Consider the following 21,086-nt stretch of genomic DNA (forward strand, 5'->3'; position numbering starts at 1 on the left):
TCCCAACGTGAATACACTACATCCCCCAGGGTTGTAGTCCCAACGTGAATACACTACATCCCCCAGGGTTGTAGTCCCAACGTGAATACACTACATCCCCCAGGGTTGTAGTCCCAACGTGAATACACTACATCCCCCAGGGTTGTAGTCCCAACGTGAATACACTACATCCCCCAGGGTTGTAGTCCCAACGTGAATACACTACATCCCCCAGGGTTGTAGTCCCAACGTGAATACACTACATCCCCCAGGGTTGAAGTCCCAACGTGAATACACTACATCCCCCAGGGTTGTAGTCCAAACCTGAATACACTACAACATCTTCTGTCATTGAAAGGATGTGGTGGTTAGCTGTCAAGAAAGATGTAGCAATCCTAAAGAAAAATCTGTTCATGTTTCCCTGGCGTTTGTAGAAGTGATAGGCATGTCCTGTCACTTCAAGGCATGTCCTGTCCAAAAGCTCCCAAACGGTTAAACGCGGATCATTTGGCTCCCAAACGGCTCTTCGTTTAAAGTGCTTAAAAATGACACAGGCACAATGGAGCTAATAGAGTTTACCAACGCTTACCTAAAAAGAACCGTTCAAAATGAGCCGCTCGTTTGTGACCGACTCATACCTACAGTGACGCACCAGGAACATAGTTACCGGTGCTACTCGTAACGGTGTTCCCTGTGTTGTTTGTGCGACTGCTCGACTGGCACCACATGCGTAGAGGCTACTTCATCACTCATGGGTCGCGAGGTCCAATGTAGGGGTGATCATGCCAGGTGTAGCTGACTGGGGGCTAGGGGAAGCATCGGGGTCTGCCCCTTTCTCCCCCTTCCTCTATCGGTCCATCCATCCATCTAGGGTGGGGCAGGCTATAGGGGGCAGGGCTCCACTCGTAAGGGAAACCAAGGGGCAGGCGCATCGGCGGAGACCCGCTCAAACCCTCTACTGACAGCCGGACGGACGGAGGCATATGCTCAGTGGAGGTGCGCTCCGCTCGCTCTCGAATGTGAGCCGAATACAGTGAAAAACGCAACTTTTTGGTTGCTGCAGAACAGTTTCATGACCTGCGGAGTTCTATTACAACTCGTTGGAGACTGATTTATTTTTCAGTTTTATTCAAGTGGATTGTCTTAACGAGCAACAGCCCGCTGTTTGTGTTGAATATATATTTTTTTTTTACTCATTATATCGCGCTACATTCTTCTCCGAACTGATACGGACCCGCGGTCAGGATGTCTGAGATCTCCGTTAATGATCACCTGGAAGGCATTTTATCCGACTTCGAAGGTAAGTTCTTAGATGTGTATTTCACTTGCACAAATTACATAAAACATTTTTTTTTCAAACCTAGTTTAAAGTGTTTCCGTCCAACAAGGTTTGAAGTGGACGGAATGCGTTGTTAGCCTACTTTCAAAGCACACGGATTTTCTTCCTGCAGTTTCGGGGCAGCGTGCTTTGGGATAGCGATAACGTCAGAGGAAATGCACTTTTCTCCGCTTTCCCCCCTCCGCCTAAGTCATTGTATTATCAATGTATGAACAGTGTGGTAAAAAGCCAGGTATAAAACTTTGTTATGTAAACCTGGACATGTTTTTAATGGATAACCGCCTGTAACGACGATGCCAGAGTGCAGAGAGTTAAGAACACTACTTTGAACCAACTCCCAATCAAGCAGACTTCGCTGGGTGTCCGAACTTAAGCCCTCTTCCCACTGAACCGAGCAGCGCGCAGAAGGATCGAGGATGGGGGAGAGGGCGGGAGGGACAGAGGGAGAACTGATATGCGTGCAACCCCGGACCCCTCCATGGCGACGGGATGTGTCCAAGGCTCGGAAGTTTAATTAATAGCGCAGGACTTGGTGGAATAATGCACTTCCAGATATGTATCTGTACAGTGTATAGCCTAATTAGACTCCCGTTGATTAGTATCCATGACCATTGATTAGTCATTGATCTTGTATAGCTGAGTCTCTGCTCATTGAGTTTTTAGATTATGGGATGCAAGTCACCTGGAGGAGATTGATGTTGGGCAAATATGTGTGTGTGTGTGTGGGTGTGTGTGTGCGCGTGGACTCCATGCATTCCATAGTCCTCATCTACCACAGAGGGTGAGAGAGGAGATGATGTCAAGAAAGTATGGGAGAGAGAGTAAGAGTGAGAATAAGGGAGAGAGAGAATAAGGAGATCTGGAGATGAAGAAAAAATAGATATGTGATTATGTTTGCGAGAGAGACATAAGACAACCTTACGGAAAGAGAGAGAGACCTGTCCAGAGTAGTCTTGTCCAGTCCAGTAGTCAAAACAATAGCCATTGTCACTCTCTATCTCTCTCTCTCTGGGCTGTGTTTAGACAGGTGTTGATTAGAGGAGCTAAACAAATAATGGTCAGCGTCTCAGGCCTCTAGCTGGCCGTTATTCCACGTCTTTCTGCCTGAGATTCAATGACCTCTAACAACACTGTGGAACAGCAGTCTGCCTTTTTCCTCTTAGATTGACAAAGCTGCCAGGATCGTTTACAGCTCTGTGTGTGTTGGTGTGCTGTGTGTGTTGGTGTGCTGTGTGTGTTGGTGTGCTGTGTGTGTTGGTGTGCTGTGTGTTGGTGTGCTGTGTGTTGGTGTGCTGTGTGTGTTGGTGTGCTGTGTGTGTTGGTGTGCTGTGTGTGTTGGTGTGTGTTGGTGTGCTGTGTGTGTTGGTGTTTGTGTGTGTGTGTTGGTGTTTGTGTGTGTGTTGGTGTGCTGTGTGTGTTTGTGTGTGTGTGTGTTTGTGTGTGTTTGTGTGTGTGTGTACTTTGCATGTGTTTGTAGGCGTGTGCCAAACATTGTCATCTATTCCTGGTGTTATTCCTGGACCATGGAAAAATAAGGTATTCCACAGTTCTTAACTTTGTGTAGCTGTGCTGTTTGGTGTGTGATATGCGGTAAGGTTTAGTGAGTTTTGTGTGGTGAGAGGTGATAAGTTTTGGTGTGGTGAGAAGTGGTGATGTGTGGTGTGGTGAGAGGTGGTGTGATCCATTGTGGTGTGGTGAAAGGTGGTGTGGTCCATTGTGGTGTGGTGAGAGGTGGTGTGGTCCATTGTGGTGTGGTGAAAGGTGGTGTGGTCCATTGTGGTGTGGTGAAAGGTGGTGTGGTCCATTGTGGTGTGGTGAAAGGTGGTGTGGTCCATTGTGGTGTGGTGAAAGGTGGTGTGGTCCATTGTGGTGTGGTGAAAGGTGGTGTGGTCCATTGTGGTGTGGTGAAAGGTGGTGTGGTCCATTGTGGTGTGGTGAAAGGTGGTGTGGTCCATTGTGGTGTGGTGAAAGGTGGTGTGGTGAAAGGTGGTGTGGTCCATTGTGGTGTGGTGAAAGGTGGTGTGGTCCATTGTGGTGTGGTGAGGTGTGGTGAAGTGAGGTCCATTGTGGTGTGGCAGTTGTCTAAGCTTGATGAGTGATTTCATATTTTTTATGTGGTTCCTAGATCTTCTAATAAACATACAGTGAGGAGAACAAGTATTTGATTCACTGCCGATTTTGCAGGTTTTCCCACTTACAAAGCATGTAGAAGTCTGTAAATTTTATCTTGTATTTTGGTTGCTATTGTATTAGGGAGGACACCGTTGCGTGCATTAGTTGCTCAAGTGGACAGGGCAGTTTTTACACTATAATAGTTGCCTTTTTCAAGTGGCCAGATATTATATAAAGTATATCGGGGCGTCCGGTACAGCACGGGGTAGCGGGGTTGGGGTACCACCTTTGAGCCAGGAAAACCCCTGTTCTAGTGTTACGTAATGTGAGGAGGTACAATTTATTGTTTTTTACAGAACTATCGCTGTTTTTTGTGCTGTTTTTGTCTTGCATCATGGATATCATTTTGTGTCAACATTTCTATAGTTGACTGTCATGGCGAGAAAACATCTAAACATTTTGACTAGTACGGCTCACACAATGACAAAAAACGTCCTTTTGGTGGCATTGACCCATTGGCTGAAACACAATAACTTGGTTTTGAAGCGTGAATTACATGTTTTGGGTGAATTAGGACTACAGACCAGTAATACACCTACAGACCAGTGATAGGACTACAGACCAGTGTGGAGACAACAGACCAGCAATACACCTACAGACCAGTGATAGGACTACAGACCAGTGTGGAGACAACAGACCAGCAATACACCTACAGACCAGTGATAGGACTACAGACCAATGTGGAGACAACAGACCAGCAATACACCTACAGACCAGTGATAGGACTACAGACCAGTGATGAGACAACAGACCAGCAATACACCTAAAGAACAAATGGTGAGACGTGAAGGCACTTAATTTCTATGTTGAGTGCTTCCTTACAATTACACAGGATATTATGAAACTAATCAACAGTAGTGGAGCACCTCCCATGTTGAAATAAATAAATGAAGGGTTAGACTACAGCAGAACACAGCCCAATGCATTGGCCAGGCACCATACCCAATGTGATAATTGTATTTGTAAAGGAGAAATGTTTCTACTTATTTTTCCAAAATCTCTCACAACACTGCCATTCACTTGTTTGACTTCTCAGAAGTTAATCACCACTGTTCCAAGATCAGTTAGCCTACTCACTACGCCCACACCAACACTTAAGGTACAGTCAAGCCGGCAGGTCTGGAATAAGTGTTGCAGGATATAAGATGATTACAGGACTGCTCTTATATCATGCATGACAGCTTTTATGGGCGGCCAAAAGAAACGAGGAGGAATAGCCAACTTGATTGAACTCCGATGGCTTTTATTAGAATGTTTACAGTACAAACAGTGATGGAGAAAGAAATCAAACTAAGCCAATTCTGAGAGATGTCAGATCCTGTTCCGGCAGGATCCAGCTGGAATTAAGCACTGGTGTTGAGACAGACCACTAGACCAGTGTAGAACCACCAGACCAGTATAGAAACGCAAGACCAGTGTAGAACCACCAGACCAGTGTAGAACCACCAGACCAATGTAGAACCACCAGACCAATGTAGAACCACCAGACCAATGTAGAACCACCAGACCAATGTAGAACCACCAGACGTATGGGGAGTATGGGGACATTAGACCAGTGTAGAGACATCAGACCAGTGTGGAGACATCAGACCAGTGTGGAGACATCAGACCAGTGTGGAGACATCAGACCAGTATTGAGACATCAGACCAGTGTGGAGACATCAGACCAGTGTGGAGACATCAGACCAGTGTGGAGACATTAGACCAGTGTGGAGACATTAGACCAGTGTGGAGACATTAGACCAGTGTGGAGACATCAGACCAGTGTGGAGACATCAGACCAGTGTGGGGACATTAGACCAGTACGGGGACATTAGACCAGTACGGGGACATTAGACCAGTACGGGGACATTAGACCAGTGTGGAGACATTATTTTAGAATCCAGGTTCAGGGGCTGTGACAAGAAAATATGAAAATATAATCATGCTCTTGATAAGTGCTTTCTGCTAAATGGTGCTAGTAGAGTCCCTCTTGTTTTTTGTCTATTCTCCAGTTCTCTTCAGAATAAAACGCATAACCACTAATTGGAGATTCTACACGTAGATCTGCTGTTAGCGTAAAATATTCTAGATCTGTTTTTAGGGAACCTGATTCTAGATCTGTTGTTAGAATAGCTTGATCCTAGATGTGTTGTAAGGGTAACTTGATTGTAGATGTATTGTTTGGGTAGCTTGATTCTAGATCTGTTGTTAGGGTGTAGAGGCAGGCCTGAGGAGGCAGATTGGCCCATGTAAGACTCCTGTTGACCAGAGTGGGTAGGCCTGAGGAGGCAGATTGGCCCATGTAATACTCCTGTTGACCAGAGTGGGCAGGCCTGAGGAGGCAGATTGGCCCATGTAATACTCGTGTTGACCAGAGTGGGTAGGCCTGAGGAGGCAGATTGGCCCATGTAATACTCCTGTTGACCAGAGTGGGTAGGCCTGAGGAGGCAGATTGGCCCATGTAATACTCGTGTTGACCAGAGTGGGCAGGCCTGAGGAGGCAGATTGGCCCATGTAATACTCGTGTTGACCAGAGTGGGTAGGCCTGAGGAGGCAGATTGGCCCATGTAATACTCCTGTTGACCAGAGTGGGTAGGCCTAAGGGGGCAGATAGGCCCATCTATTACCTGGGGCAACATGAGGCTACTGTTTTGTGGGGTCAAGGGGCCAGGGTTGAAGGGTTGTCAGGGCAATGCAAGTTACTTCCTGGCACTAAACCTCCATAAACCTGAAGACCCCTGGTAATCTCTGTCTCTGTAACACACACAAAAGCACAATCTCATGACTTACTGACCCAGTGACTGGCAAGCTTGAACACACACGCACACACAGAGGCTGTATATCGGTCACGGTAACTGGTGGTAGTCTGTAACTACAGTCTCCCCCCTTCTGAAAACCCCCAACATCTCACCTCTTAACCCCCCCCCCCCCCCCAGCGTTCATTACTGCGTCAGGCCTCAGCAACAAGTGTGTGTGTGGGTGTGTGTGCAAATGTTTGTGTGTTGCCTTGTCCAAAGGCTATGATTTACTGTTCCTTCCTGTTTTGTCCCAGTACACTCATATCACACACACACACACACACACGCATACATACAAGCACATACACAAACACACACAGATGGGCACACTCTACATGCATGTTTTTGGTTTTTCACTGTGGACCCTTTAAGGGATGGTGCTTAACACAGTGGAAAACCACACCCAACCACACACACAAACACACAGATACCACACAAACACACACATACACATTTACACACACACACACACACACACACACAAATAACACATGTACACGTTCACATTCCACAAACACCACACGAGCACACACACATATACTTACACACACACAAATAACACATATACACACTCACATTACACAACTAATAACACACAAACACAACCAAACACACATGCGCACACACACACACAGATACCACACAAACACAAGTGCATATACATACACACACACAAATAACACATATACACATTCGCATTACACAACCAATAACACACAAACACACTCACAGACAAGAAACACAAACAGATGCACACATAGCACACAATTAACACACAAAAAGACACACAAAAAGACACACAAAAATAAATCACACACACACACACTAGCAGGTACCTTGCTGCTCTGCCAAGTTTTCCTCCATTAAAGAGCGGAATTTGGCAGGACATCAGAGAAACCTACCCAGTGCTCAAACATGTCCACCAGAATAATCCTCTTGAAAACACACACACACACACACCAATATTAGAGGATCTATTGTATTACTTATGCCTGCACTGTTGAGGATGTTTTTGGAAACCAAGCATTTCAATGGCAATAACAATGTCTTCACATGAATTACTAATGAATTAGTTATTTCGGTTGCTTTCACACCTACCTTATTTAGTTTGGTGGATCTCTGGCTCATTCCCCTTAGTCCAGTCTGTTTGGGGAGGTGAGAACCCAGCAATCACACCCTTGTGAGCACCAAATAGCCGCATTGGGATTTACTTAAACAAAGTGTTCTCTGGACGATTTCAAATGAACACTGCCACGGTTCCATTAGAGTTAGAGTTTAGGAAGTGACACAGAAAAGGCAGCATATTGTGGGTTGAATTGGATGAGTATTATGGGATTAGTAAAACAGTCTCCAACACTGTGCCTGCTGACTAAGGTATGGAGAATCACACATCATTGGCTGGTTCTCATGATGGCCGGCAGAGAACCGAGGAGACTTGTTGGAAGAGAACAGATATGAAATGTTGGAACTAAAGGTGTTGAAACTTTTGATCCTGAAAGGGATATCGTTGAACAGTGGATCAGTTCCGTGTCGAAGTAAAATGAATAAACATCCAACAACAGTGCAAGGAAGCGCGCAATGTAGAAAATACACAGGGGACTTCATGGACTTAATGTACCCGGGATTTCTGTCTGCCCACTGAGCGAAAGACATTCCCGACTGCATGGTTTTTGTTTCATAAACTTGTGCTTTTACAGTTTTGGCAAAACATTCCTTCATTAAAACCAGCCGGACAAAACCAGAATGAAAAGAAAATCTACTTCACTTTGATTTGGTCGAAACAATCTAAGACTGTGAAAAAACAACCTGATTTAAGAGTTGAAAATATAGTATATTATCAAACCAAGCCAGTCGCATGGTTAATGATTTTCCTTATTTGAAATAAAGGTCACATACTTATAATGCCGTTTGTTTCTCAAACGTGGACCCGGGGCCTTCATTGGGCATGCATAGTATTCAGCCATAATTATCCTCACAAAGCTGGCCCGTTTAGAATAATGAAACAGGTCTATTAAGGCTACGAACATGGTTGTATTATCTGACCCTGGATCAGTTGTGTGAAGTAGATGCTATTACATCCCTGAGGGATCCCCTGTTGTTGTGGAGACAAACCGTGACAGATGTGTTGAAGTGCTCAACAACAGCGGTCCTCTTTAAGTGAGTGAGGCCCAAGGCCGCAGGCTCTTATCACCATCCTTATGACATTGCAAATGGCTGCACGGAATTTCACTTCCAGGTGTGTTCGACAAAGTGATGTTAGCAAGCACACAGTGGCACGTGTCTGTGTGTGTGCGTGTGTGTGTGATGGAAGTTGTTTGGAGCACATGTCAAAATTTTCAGCTATGTGTGTGTGTGTATATATATATATATACATACAGTATCTCACAAAAGTGAGTACACCCCTAACATTTTTGTAAATATTTGATTATATCTTTTCATGTGACAACAGTGAAGAAATAACACTTCGCTACAATGTAAAGTAGTGAAAATGGCTAATTTTCACTACTTTACATGGCTAATTGGGCCCAATTTGGACATTTTCACTAAGGGGTGTACTCACTTTTGTTGCCAGCAGTTTAGACATTAATGGCTGTGTGTTGAGTATTTTGAGGGGACAGCAAAGTCACACTGTTATACAAGCTGTACACTCACTACTTTACATTGTAGCAAAGTGTCATTTCTTCAGTGTTGTCACACGAAAAGATATAATCAAATATTTACAAAAAGGTGAGGTACTGTATATATATATATTATATACTAGTGTGTGTCAGTGGTTGTGTATGTATATATATACATTGGTTTGGTTGTCTATGTATTCATACATTTGTATGGTTGTTTGTATTTGTATGGTTGTCTATGTATTCATTTGTGTCAGTCTATTTATTGTGTCAGTGTTTTTATTATATGTACTGGAATAGGTCAGTAGTTGTGGATTTATCAGTGTGTGTGCTGGTAATGGTATTAGGGTCATCAGAGAGTGTACCTCCATGGAATGCAGGGGGGAGTCGGTGCTGGGACAAGCCCAGACGTGTGTCTCCCTGCCTGCATGTCCACAGACCAGTGCTCCTTTAGCAGACCTGGTCCCCTGGAGGAACCAGAAATGCATCTGCCGGCATCACATCATGTTACATCAAACTGCATTTAAAGCTCCGGTCTCATTTCACCTCACTGAACACCTCATTTACTCTCTCTGGAACTGTGAGTTATTTAAACCTACGGTGAGAGTCAGTGTGAGAGTCAGTGTGAGAGTCAGTGTGAGAGTCAGTGTGAGAGTCAGTGTGAGAGTCAGTGTGTGAGTCAATGTGTGAGTCAATGTGTGAGTCAATGCGGAGAACCACTGTCTGACCGCGGTCCTAACCCCTAACTAGGTAAGTCATTAGGAACAAATTCTCATTTACAGTGGAGGCAAGAGGCAAAAATTACTCAAGGAATAAGGGGAAGCTGCTGTAAACAAAAAAGTTTAGATACACAACAGTGATAAAACAGCAATGACATTAGACATTAGAAAGGTATCAGCAGGCAACAGACACACACACAGGCATCAGGAGACAACAGACATACAGGCATCAGGAGACAACAGACACACAGGCATCAGAAGACAACAGACACACAGGCATCAGGAGACAGCAGACACACAGGCATAAGGAGACAACAGACACACACATAGGCATCAGGAGACAACAGACATACATAGGCATCAGGAGACAACAGACACACACAGGCATCTGGAGATGACTGACAGACACACAGGCATCAGGAGACAACAGACACACACAGGCATCTGGAGACATCAGACACACACAGGCATCTGGAGACAACAGACACACACAGGCATCAGGAGACAACAGACACACAGGCATCAGGAGACAACAGACACACAGGCATCAGGAGACAGCAGACACACAGGTATCAGGAGACAGCAGACACACAGGTATCAGGAGACAACAGACACACACAGTCATCAGGAGACAACAGACACACACAGGCATCTGGAGATGACTGACAGACACACAGGCATCAGGAGACAACAGACACACACAGGCATCTGGAGACAAACAGACACATTGGCATCAGGAGACAACAGACATACACAGGCATCAGGAGACAACAGAAACACAGGCATAAGGAGACAACAGACAAAAACACACAGGCATAATGAGACAACAGACAAAAACACACAGTCATCAGGAGATGACAGACAGACACACAGGCATCGGGAGACGATAGACCGACACACAGGCATCAGGAGACAACAGACACACACAGGCACCAGGAGACAACAGACACACATAGGCATCAGAAGACAACAGACACTCAGGCATAAGTAGACAACAGACAAAACCACACAGGCATAAGGAGACAACAGACAAACACACACAGCCATCAGGAGAAAACAGGCAGACACAGGCATCAGGAGAAAACAGACACACAGGCATCAGGTGACCACAGACACACACAGGCATCTGGAGACAACAGACACATTGGCATCAGGAGACAACAGACATACACAGGCATCAGGAGACAACAGACACATAGGCATCAGGAGACAACAGACACAAAGACATCAGGAGACAACAGACAAATGGAGGACAAGAAATCATAGATACAATCTCAGAAAACAGAAAATGCAAATGGTTTGTGTGTGTTGGAGACAATGTCCAGGATGGATTTCTTGAAATCAGAAGTTACTTTTTGGGTCCCTTTACAATGTCCAAAGGTTGCCATGGTAACACATTTGTCTCTTTTGGAGAATGCATCTGTCATTCTGTAGTTCGAATCCAACTAGTCTTTGCAAGCAGTTGCAGTTAAGACTCAAACATTGAAATACCTCAAAGCTCATAAACAAAGAAGTGTCAGAAACAGTCTAATTTAAGGAAATATTCTCCCATTCAGGGCTTCTATATTTCACCGCTCCTCATTCCAGTACCCTACAGCAGTCTGGCTGCCAATGTGCGCTGTTGATTTCGATGTTTTTTTTTAGATAAAAGCTATTACAGTTTTTCCCGATTGTTAACAAGCATTGGTCAATACTGAAACCACTTTTGCAAACTCTTCACAGTCTGCATTTCTAACATGATTCTTGGCCAAACAGTTAATATCACTTCCAAATCTCATTAAGACCACTTCATACATAAAAGATAAGTTTGTTCAACCATAACAGTTCTCACACAGAAGCACACATTGTCACTCATAACATGCTGACCTAAAAGACACTGACAGCAGGGAGCTTTACATAAGTGATTAACTTTAATCTTGTAATCTTTTAAAATTATTTTTCACAGAAATCAGTGTTTGGTTATAGAATAAGAATAACACCTCACTTTATTGACTGTACTAAAGTATATGGAACAAGAAAAAGAATCAGAACTGATACAATTTGAAGGAATATCCTTAATATTCTGCATATAGTAAGTTCTTTGCATGTAATAATGTATACCTTTGAAAAAGTTTCAAACAAAAAACAAATTCCCGAAATTCCAGGGCTGCAATAATTACAAACAAACATCAACATTTATAATATAATCACTAGCATCCACAAAGATGAATTTATGTGCAGTTTGACTGGCTTCCATCTCCATAACTCTCTAAAAACAGTTATTCCACAGTTTTACAGTACTTTACATTATGCGTAGATGTGTTCATACCCTGTTTGGTTATTGAACAGACATCTTACCCAGATATATTGATATCAGAGTTCTTTCACACGTTCACCATTTCTCTCAGAGGGTACATTTCAGAGTAGGAATTTAATTTACCCTTGGCTCTGGCTGTGATGCCCCAAAAATCATTGTACGCACTATGGCCACCATGGCCTTGGTGCACCTGCTACTGTGAAAAACCTGCGGTCAGCAGTTTGTTCTAAAGTTTGTTTGTAGTTTGCAATTGATAACAACCACAAGAACAGACTACATGTAGGTAAACAAGCTAGCTAGTTATCCATGGATAGCTGACTTATTTAGTTCCTAACTGAATCAAACCTGAATCAAACCTGAATCAAACCTTTGTTTGGGAATGTGCCTTCATGAGCAACTGGGAGGTGGAAAAGTTCTGACCTCTGATACACCTGAACGCTTTTTGAGAGCTCAGAGAAGTAACGTTAGGTTTGACATCACTCAACATGGCAGTGTTAGTGGTGAAAGATTAGAAAACAAGAATGACTTAAGTCCTGGGGTATCATGGGCAGTAAGCGTGACAGACTGTGAGGGGAGGAATGGACAGGTGGGGGAGTGAGGGCATTTGGGGGGTAGAGAGAGAGGACAGTTGTTAAATCCAGATGCCACTGTGCTGCACTCTCACTCCAGAAGTGAGAGTGCCATATACACACACAGATATCCACACACACAGACATACGCACAGATATATACACAGACCCACATTCACAGACCCAGACACACACACACACAGATAAACACACACAGATATACACAGACCCACATTCACACACACACACACACACACACACAGACCCACACACAGACACACACACAGACACACACACAGACCATCTTCAAGTGTTGTGTCTAGTTTTCTTGTGTGTAGAGTTTTGTCACGATGAGCCCAATTCTGCATTTTGTGTGTTAGCAAATGGGAAAAACTGTAATACCCAAACTTAACCCTGTTCATAACCCTGTTCATAACCCTCTTCATAACCCTCTTCATAACCCTCTTCATAACCCTGTTCATAACCCTATCCCTTTACTCAGTTTTATCATCTGAACTAAACTCTGACTGGTGGCAGGGGAGCTTAGTGTCAAGAGTGTTGGGCCAGTGAACAAAAGGTTGTCAGTGTTGGTTCCAGTCAACAAGGTGAAAATAACCTGTTGTTCTATTGCTGAGCAAGACCGTTAACTCAAAGTTGCTCCCAGGTTGTTAGCATCTTAGCACATTTACCTGGTAAAACTTAAATGAACTTCTTACGTGAATTGATTAGTTTGATTCTGACATCAAAGGAAAAGTCTGATTTACCATAACCCTGGTTCTCTACAATGCTATAAAGCAGAACCTAATGAGTTAAGAGTTACCAGCAGGTGTCTGGGTAACAGTGAAAGGGCACAGTGAGCTGCTTTGGAGTAAAAACAAACCTGAGCTATGACATCATGCTCCACATTTACAGTGTTTTTCTGAAATGATGAAGTGTAGCTGGAGATGTCTCATCCCAACTGGATATTTCCCATCATCCTTAACCCTGGAAATGAGGCCTAACTAACACTCCTTTACAGTACCTCAAACTGTCATCATTATCAGCTGAGATACACTTTTCCAAGTTGATTTTACTCCTGACTAAGAGTTTTTATGGGCAGTGGCTGAACATCCATCTACAATGGACTGGGAGGTTTTTAGTCTATTTTCTTTGGTGAACGGTGGGGTACAGTGTGTCCCTAACAGAGAGACGGCTAACTACCGAAAGACAATTATCTACTTTGTAGAGCGGGGACACAAAATCACTCCCTCCCTCCCTACACACCCTCAGCCCAAAATCACTCCCCCCGCCCTCCCTACACACCCTCAACCCAAAATCACTCCCCCCGCCCTCCCTACACACCCTCAACCCAAAATCACTCCCCCCTCCCTCCCTACACACCCTCAGCCCAAAATCACTCCCCCCGCCCTCCCTACACACCCTCAGCCCAAAATCACTCCCCCCGCCCTCCCTACACACCCTCAACCCAAAATCACTCCCCCCTCCCTCCCTACACACCCTCAGCCCAAAATCACTCCCCCCCTCCCTCCCTCCCTACACACCCTCAACCCAAAATCACTCCCCCCTCCCTCCCTACACACCCTCAGCCCAAAATCACTCCCCCCCTCCCTCCCTCCCTACACACCCTCAACCCAAAATCACCCCCCCCCTCCCTCCCTACACACCCTCAGTCCAAAATCACTACCCCCTCCCTCCCAACACAGCCTCAGCCCGAACCATCTCCCCCCTCCCTCCCAACACACCCTCAGCCCGAACCATCTCCCCCCTCCCTCCCTAGACACCATCAGCCCAAACCATCTCCCCCCTCCCTCCCTAGACACCATCAGCCTGAACCATCTCCCCCCTCCCTCCCTAGACACCATCAGTTGGAACCATCTCCCCCCTCCCTCCCAACACACCCTCATCCCGAACCATCTCCACCACCAAAACCACACACACTTTCCCAGAAAACCCCACCCTCGCAAGTAAATACCACACTGTATGTGTGAGACAGAAGTTCTCAGCGTCTCCACAGCTTATCAGATCCAGGAGGCATTGTGTCAGAGGAGAGGGGAGGCAGCTCTATGAAAACGAGGGGGAGCTAAATAGCACACACACACACACGAACACACACACACGCATGAACACACACTTGCACACACATGCACGCGCACACACACACACCACTGCCACCATAATTATTTACCAGTGTTTGACAGGGTGCCAGTAATTACTTGGTACAGCCTCCTCCTTATCTCGCTCCCCGTTCCTACTCTTCCTCTCTCCTACTCTTCCTCTTTCTGTCTTCCTCACTCACACACACACACACACACACACACACACACACACACACACACAGGGAACAGGGGAAAGCAGATTCCAGTGTTAGGCGGACTAGTTAGCCATCCTTAACCAGTGTGATATCTAAGACTAGTTAGCCATCCTTAACCAGTGTGATATGTAAGACTAGTTAGCCATCCTTAACCAGTGTGATATTTAAGACTAGTTAGCCATCCTTAACCAGTGTGATATCTAAGACTAGTTAGCCATCCTTAACCAGTGTGATATCTAACACTAGTTAGCCATCCTTAACCAGTGTGATATTCAAGACTAGTTAGCCATCCTTAACCAGTGTGATATCTAACACTAGTTAGCCATCCTTAACCAGTGTGATATTTAAGACTATTTAGCCATCCTTAACCAGTGTAATATCTAAGACTAGTTAGCCATCCTTAACCAGTGTGATATCTAACACTAGTTAGCCATCCTTAACCAGTGTGATATCTAACACTATTTAGCCATCCTTAACCAGTGTGATATTTAAGACTATTTAGCCATCCTTAACCAGTGTGATATCTAAGACTAGTTAGCCATCCTTAACCAGTGTGATATCTAAGACTAGTTAGCCATCCTTAACCAGTGTGATATTTAAGACTAGTTAGCCATCCTTAACCAGTGTGATATCTAAGACTCACCACTCATATTACTGGGGGACTTTCCAATGTGCGCCTTTCAGTATTTCCTTAACACTTATTTTTCCAACTCCTTTGCTCTTTTGCTCGTTCCCAGTCAACCCTAGTGACAAAGCATGCAATACACTCGGTCTAATCTTCACAAGATGCCTTCTGTCAACAAGCCCCATGAGTACACGCTCTCTCTCTCCTTCCCCCTACATGTCACCCCCACCAAGGAAGCTGGTTGAGAGAAGGCCGAAGTGTTCAAAGCTGTCATCAAGGCTAAGGGTGTCTACTTCGAAGAATCTACAATATATATCTTGATCTGAACTTTTTTTGGTTACTACGTGATTCCATGTGTTATTTAATTGTTTTGATGTCTTCACTTCTATTCTACAATGTGGTAAATAGTAAAGATTAACTATATACCCTTGAAAGAGTAGGTGTGACCAAACGTTTGACTGGTACTGTACACACACACACACACACACAAACTCATGTGTGTATAACTATTACCACCATCTGTCTCTCTCATATGACACACAAACAAACACGCACAATCTTTCTCATGCATACACCCACAATCTCTATCTGTTGCACACACATAAAACTCACTACCTGTATCTCTCAAACACACAGACAGAGACACACACACACACAGAGTGGGATAATGATGTGAGAAGTTGTAAATGGTGTCCCGGTAATAACAGTGTACTTCTTAAAACCACACACATTCCATTAATTCTCAACACAACCACAGATACACACTTTACTTTGTCTTAACACACACTCACATACACACACATCCCACCTAGTCCAATGTCACCTTACAATAATTGATTTGGAGTGTTTTAATATAACATTTGAAATGTCTGTGTACACTTGTAATTCAGTAAAATATGGTATACAAAGATTATTTTATTTATATCTTATTTCTGTTATTTGTTTGTGCATTTATATCTAAGCAACAGTTATTTTGCTGTTAACAATTATGTCATGGGGTCATTACTTGACTTCTGTAATCGCAAAATCCTAGGATTAATGCACATGAACGTCTGGATTAATGCACATGAACGTCTGGATTAATGCACATGGACGTCTGGATTAATGCACATGAACGTCTGGATTAATGCACATGGACGTCTGGATTAATGCACATGGACGTCTGGATTAACCAAATGTTCTGGCCATCTGAAAATCTTGCCTCAGAAATTCTGTCTGAAACTTAGAGGATCTTATCCTGTGATATGGTCAACCTGCCAGAACCTGTTCAGCTCCAGTTGGATGCATTCAATCTGTATCTCCATTAATATTCCTGCCCAGTACACCTACAATACATTAGTGATCACTGTGGTAACAGCATATTGGTTAAATTACCTACTATTATTAGTTTCAAACACCATTTAAATCACCATTTCACCAAGTCAGTATTTCACAGTGCTTTCGGCAGTCACTTAGTCAGGACCAACCATGCACTTCTCAGGACCAACCATGCACTTCTCAGGACCAACCATGCACTTCTCAGGACCAACCATGCACTTCTCAGGACCAACCATGCACTTCTCAGGGCCAACCATGCACTTCTCAGGACCAACCATGAACTTCTCAGGGCCAACCATGCACTTCTCAGGGCCAACCATGCACTTCTCAGGGCCAACCATGCACTTCTCAGGGCCAACCATGCACTTCTCAGGACAAACCATGCACTTCTCAGGGCCAACCATGAACATCTCAGGACAAACCATGCACTTCTCAGGACCAACCATGCACTTCTCAGGGCCAACCATGCACTTCTCAGGGCCAACCATGTACTTCTCAGGACCAACCATGCACTTCTCAGGACCAACCATGCACTTCTCAGGACCAACCATGCACTTCTCAGGACAAACCATGCACTTCTCAGGACCAACCATGCACTTCTCAGGACCAACCATGCACTTGTCAGGGCCAACCATGCACTTGTCAGGGCCAACCATGCATTTTTCAGGGCCAACCATGCATTTGTCAGGGCCAACCATGCATTTGTCAGGGCCAACCATGCATTTTTCAGGGCCAACGATGCACTTGTCAGGGCCAACCATGCACTTGCCAGGGCCAACCATGCACTTGTCAGGGCCAACCATGCATTTGTCTGGGCCAACCATGCATTTGTCAGGGCCAACTATGCATTTGTCATGGCCAACCAGACAGTGCTTCGGCAGTCACTTTGTCAGGGCTAACCATGCACTTCTCAGGATCAACCATGCACTTGTCAGGGCCAACCATGCATTTGTCAGGGCCAACCATGCATTTTTCAGGGCCAACCATGCATTTGTCAGGGCCAACCATGCATTTATCAAGGCTAACCATGCACTTCTCAGGACCAACCATGCACTTGTCAGGGCCAACCATGCACTTGTCAGGGCCAACCATGCATTTGTCAGGGCCAACCATGCATTTGTCAGGGCCAACCATGCATTTGTCACGGCCAACCATGCATTTGCCAGGGCCAACCATGCATTTGTCAGGGCCAACCATGCATTTGTCAGGGCCAACCATGCACTTGTCAGGGCTAACCATGCATTTGTCAGGGTCAACCATGCATTTGTCAGGGCCAACCATGCATTTGTCAGGGCCATCCATGCATTTGTCACGGCCAACCATGCATTTGTCACTGCCAACCATGCATTTGTCACGGCCAACCATGCACTTGTCAGGGCCAACCATGCACTTGTCAGGGCCAACCATGCACTTGTCAGGGCCAACCATGCACTTGTCAGGGCCAACCATGCATTTGTCAGGGCCAACCATGCATTTTTCAGGGCCAACCATGCATTTGTCAGGGCCAACCATGCATTTATCAAGGCCAACCATGCACTTCTCAGGACCAACCATGCACTTGTCAGGGCCAACCATGCACTTGTCAGGGCAAACCATGCATTTGTCAGGGCCAAACATGCATTTGTCAGGGCCAACCATGCATTTGTCAGGGCCAACCATGCATTTGTCAGGGCCAACCATGCATTTGTCAGGGCCAACCATGCATTTGCCAGGGCCAACCATGCATTTGTCAGGGCCAACCATGCATTTGTCAGGGCCAACCATGCACTTGTCAGGGCTAACCATGCATTTTTCAGGGCCAACCATGCATTTGTCAGGGCCAACCATGCATTTGTCAGGGCCAAACATGCATTTGTCAGGGTCAACCATGCATTTGTCAGGGCCAACCATGCATTTGTCAGGGCCATCCATGCATTTGTCACGGCCAACCATGCATTTGTCACTGCCAACCATGCATTTGTCACGGCCAACCATGCTCTTGTCAGGGCCAACCATGCACTTGTCAGGGCCAACCATGCACTTGTCAGGGCCAACCATGCACTTGTCAGGGCCAATCATGCACTTGTCAGGGCCAACCATGCATTTGTCAGGGCCAACCATACATTTGTCAGGGCCAACCATGCATTTGTCAGGGCCAACCATGCATTTGTCAGGGCCAACCATGCATTTGTCAGGGCCAATCATGCATTTGTCAGGGCCAACCATGCATTTGTCAGGGCCAACCATGCATTTGTCAGGGCCAATCATGCATTTGTCACGGCCAACCATGCATTTGTCTCTTTAGCCCCTGCTTTCATTGGCAATTCTTCTTTTAGCCAGTACTGAATAATGAGCTCTATCTGGACCTGTTTTTGCTCAGGCTTAGGCTGACAGAAGGCATTTGGGTCTGATTACAGATGTCAGGTCTTCATTTGGGTCTGATTACAGATGTCAGGTCTTCATTTGGCTCTGATTACTGTGGTCAGGTCTTCATTTGGCTCTGATTACTGTGGTCGGGTTTTCATTTGGGTGTGATTACAATCGTCTGGTCTTCTTTTGGGTCTGATTTCTGTGGTCAGGTCTTCATTTGGGTCTGATTACACTGGTCAGGTCTTCATTTGGGTCTGATTACTGTGGTCAGGTCTCCTTAGTCACACCAGGTGTCAATGTAATAGTGTAGTTATTACATCCAGGTAAAACATTTTTGATGAGTAATATGTTGGATGGAATTTACAGGAGGAATATGAACAATATAAATATAAAGGAAAATTCATTTTTAACTGTGACAGAACCAACATTAACAAAGGTTTTGAATATATACATACAGGTGCTGGTCATATAATTAGAATATCATCGAAAAGTTTATTTATTTCAGTAATTCCATTCAAAAAGTTAATCTTTTGATCCATGATCATACTGACTCAACCAGCAACACTGATCCATGTTCATACTGACTCAACCAGCAACCCTGATCCATGATCATACTGACTCAACCAGTCACACTGATTCATGATCATACTGACTCAACCAGTAACACTGATCCATGATCATACTGATTCAACCAGCAACACTGATCCATGATCATACTGACTCAACCAGTAACACTGATCCATGATCATGCCGATTTAACCAACAACACTGATCCATGATCATACCGATTTAACCAGCAACACTGATCCATGATCATACTGATTCAACTAGCAACACTGATCCATGATCATAATGACGCAACCAGTAACACTGATCCATGATCATACTGATTCAACCAGCAACACTGATTCATGATCATACTGACTCAACCAGCAACACTGATTCATGATCATACTGATTCAACTAGCAACACTGATCCATGATCATACTGACTCAACCAGTAACACTGATCCATGATCATACTGACTCAACCAGTAACACTGATCCATGATCATACTGACTCAACCAGTAACACTGATCCATGATCATACTGACTCAACCAGTAACACTGATCCATGATCATACTGACTCAACCAGTAACACTGATCCATGATCATACTGATTCTACCAGCAACACTGATCCATGATCATACTGATTCTACCAGCAACACTGATCCATGATCGTACTGATACAACCAGCAACACTGATCCAGGATCATACTGATCACACACAAACATTCCAGATGCTCTGATGTCCTTTCAGGTAAATTCTTATGTACATTAGAATATTCCTTTGCATGTATCATCCATAAGCATATTCCACTCATATGTATCTATAATACTCAATATTTATACCTTACTGTTCATACTACCCATCATCCTACTCTTTCAAAAGTTGATGCTAGTTGAAATTTGTATGTATATTATTGCCATACTTGCCATATGTATTATTCAATACTACTACCAATATTGCTGCTAGTTTTCAGTACTCTAAACTTCTGCTATGTACAATGCTATGTGTGTTATTGCATTATACACTTGATTTTTTTTTTTGCTGTGTGTACATTTTTCTTCTTAAATTCTCACTACGTAGTTGTAGTGTGCTATGCCACCATTCATAAGCATATTGGATATGTATCTACAGGTGCTGGTCATAAAATTAGAATATCATCAAAAAGTTGATTTATTTCAGTAATTCCATTCAAAAAGTGAAGCTTGTATAATGTATACATTCATTCAACACAGACTGATATATTTCAAGTGTTTATATCTTTTAATTTTGATGATTATAACTGACAACTAATGAAAACCTCAAATTCAGTATCTCAGAAAATTTGAATATTGTGAAAAGGTTCAATATTGAAGACACCTGGTGCCCCACTCTAATCAGCTAATGAAGCCAAGACCTGCAAAGGCCTTTAAATGGTCTCTCAGTCTCGTTCTGTAGGCAACACAATCATGGGGAAGACTGC

The 21,086-nt window shown here is 44.4% G+C and overlaps 1 protein-coding gene across 1 annotated transcript in view; it reads left to right on the forward strand.

The window, feature by feature from the left end:
- The first annotated feature begins 904 nt into the window (after window positions 1–904).
- The window catches only part of sept12 (septin 12), a 108,046-nt gene continuing 87,864 nt past the window's right edge, over window positions 905–21,086 (forward strand). Inside the window, exon 1 of the mRNA XM_034295071.1 lies at window positions 905–1,279. Within this exon, the coding sequence (XP_034150962.1) occupies window positions 1,225–1,279 (55 nt within the window). The 5' untranslated portion in view covers window positions 905–1,224. The remainder of the gene's footprint in view (window positions 1,280–21,086) is intronic.

This window comes from Esox lucius, chromosome 11 (assembly GCF_011004845.1).
Source record: "Esox lucius isolate fEsoLuc1 chromosome 11, fEsoLuc1.pri, whole genome shotgun sequence".
NCBI classification, from domain to species: Eukaryota; Metazoa; Chordata; class Actinopteri; order Esociformes; family Esocidae; genus Esox; species Esox lucius.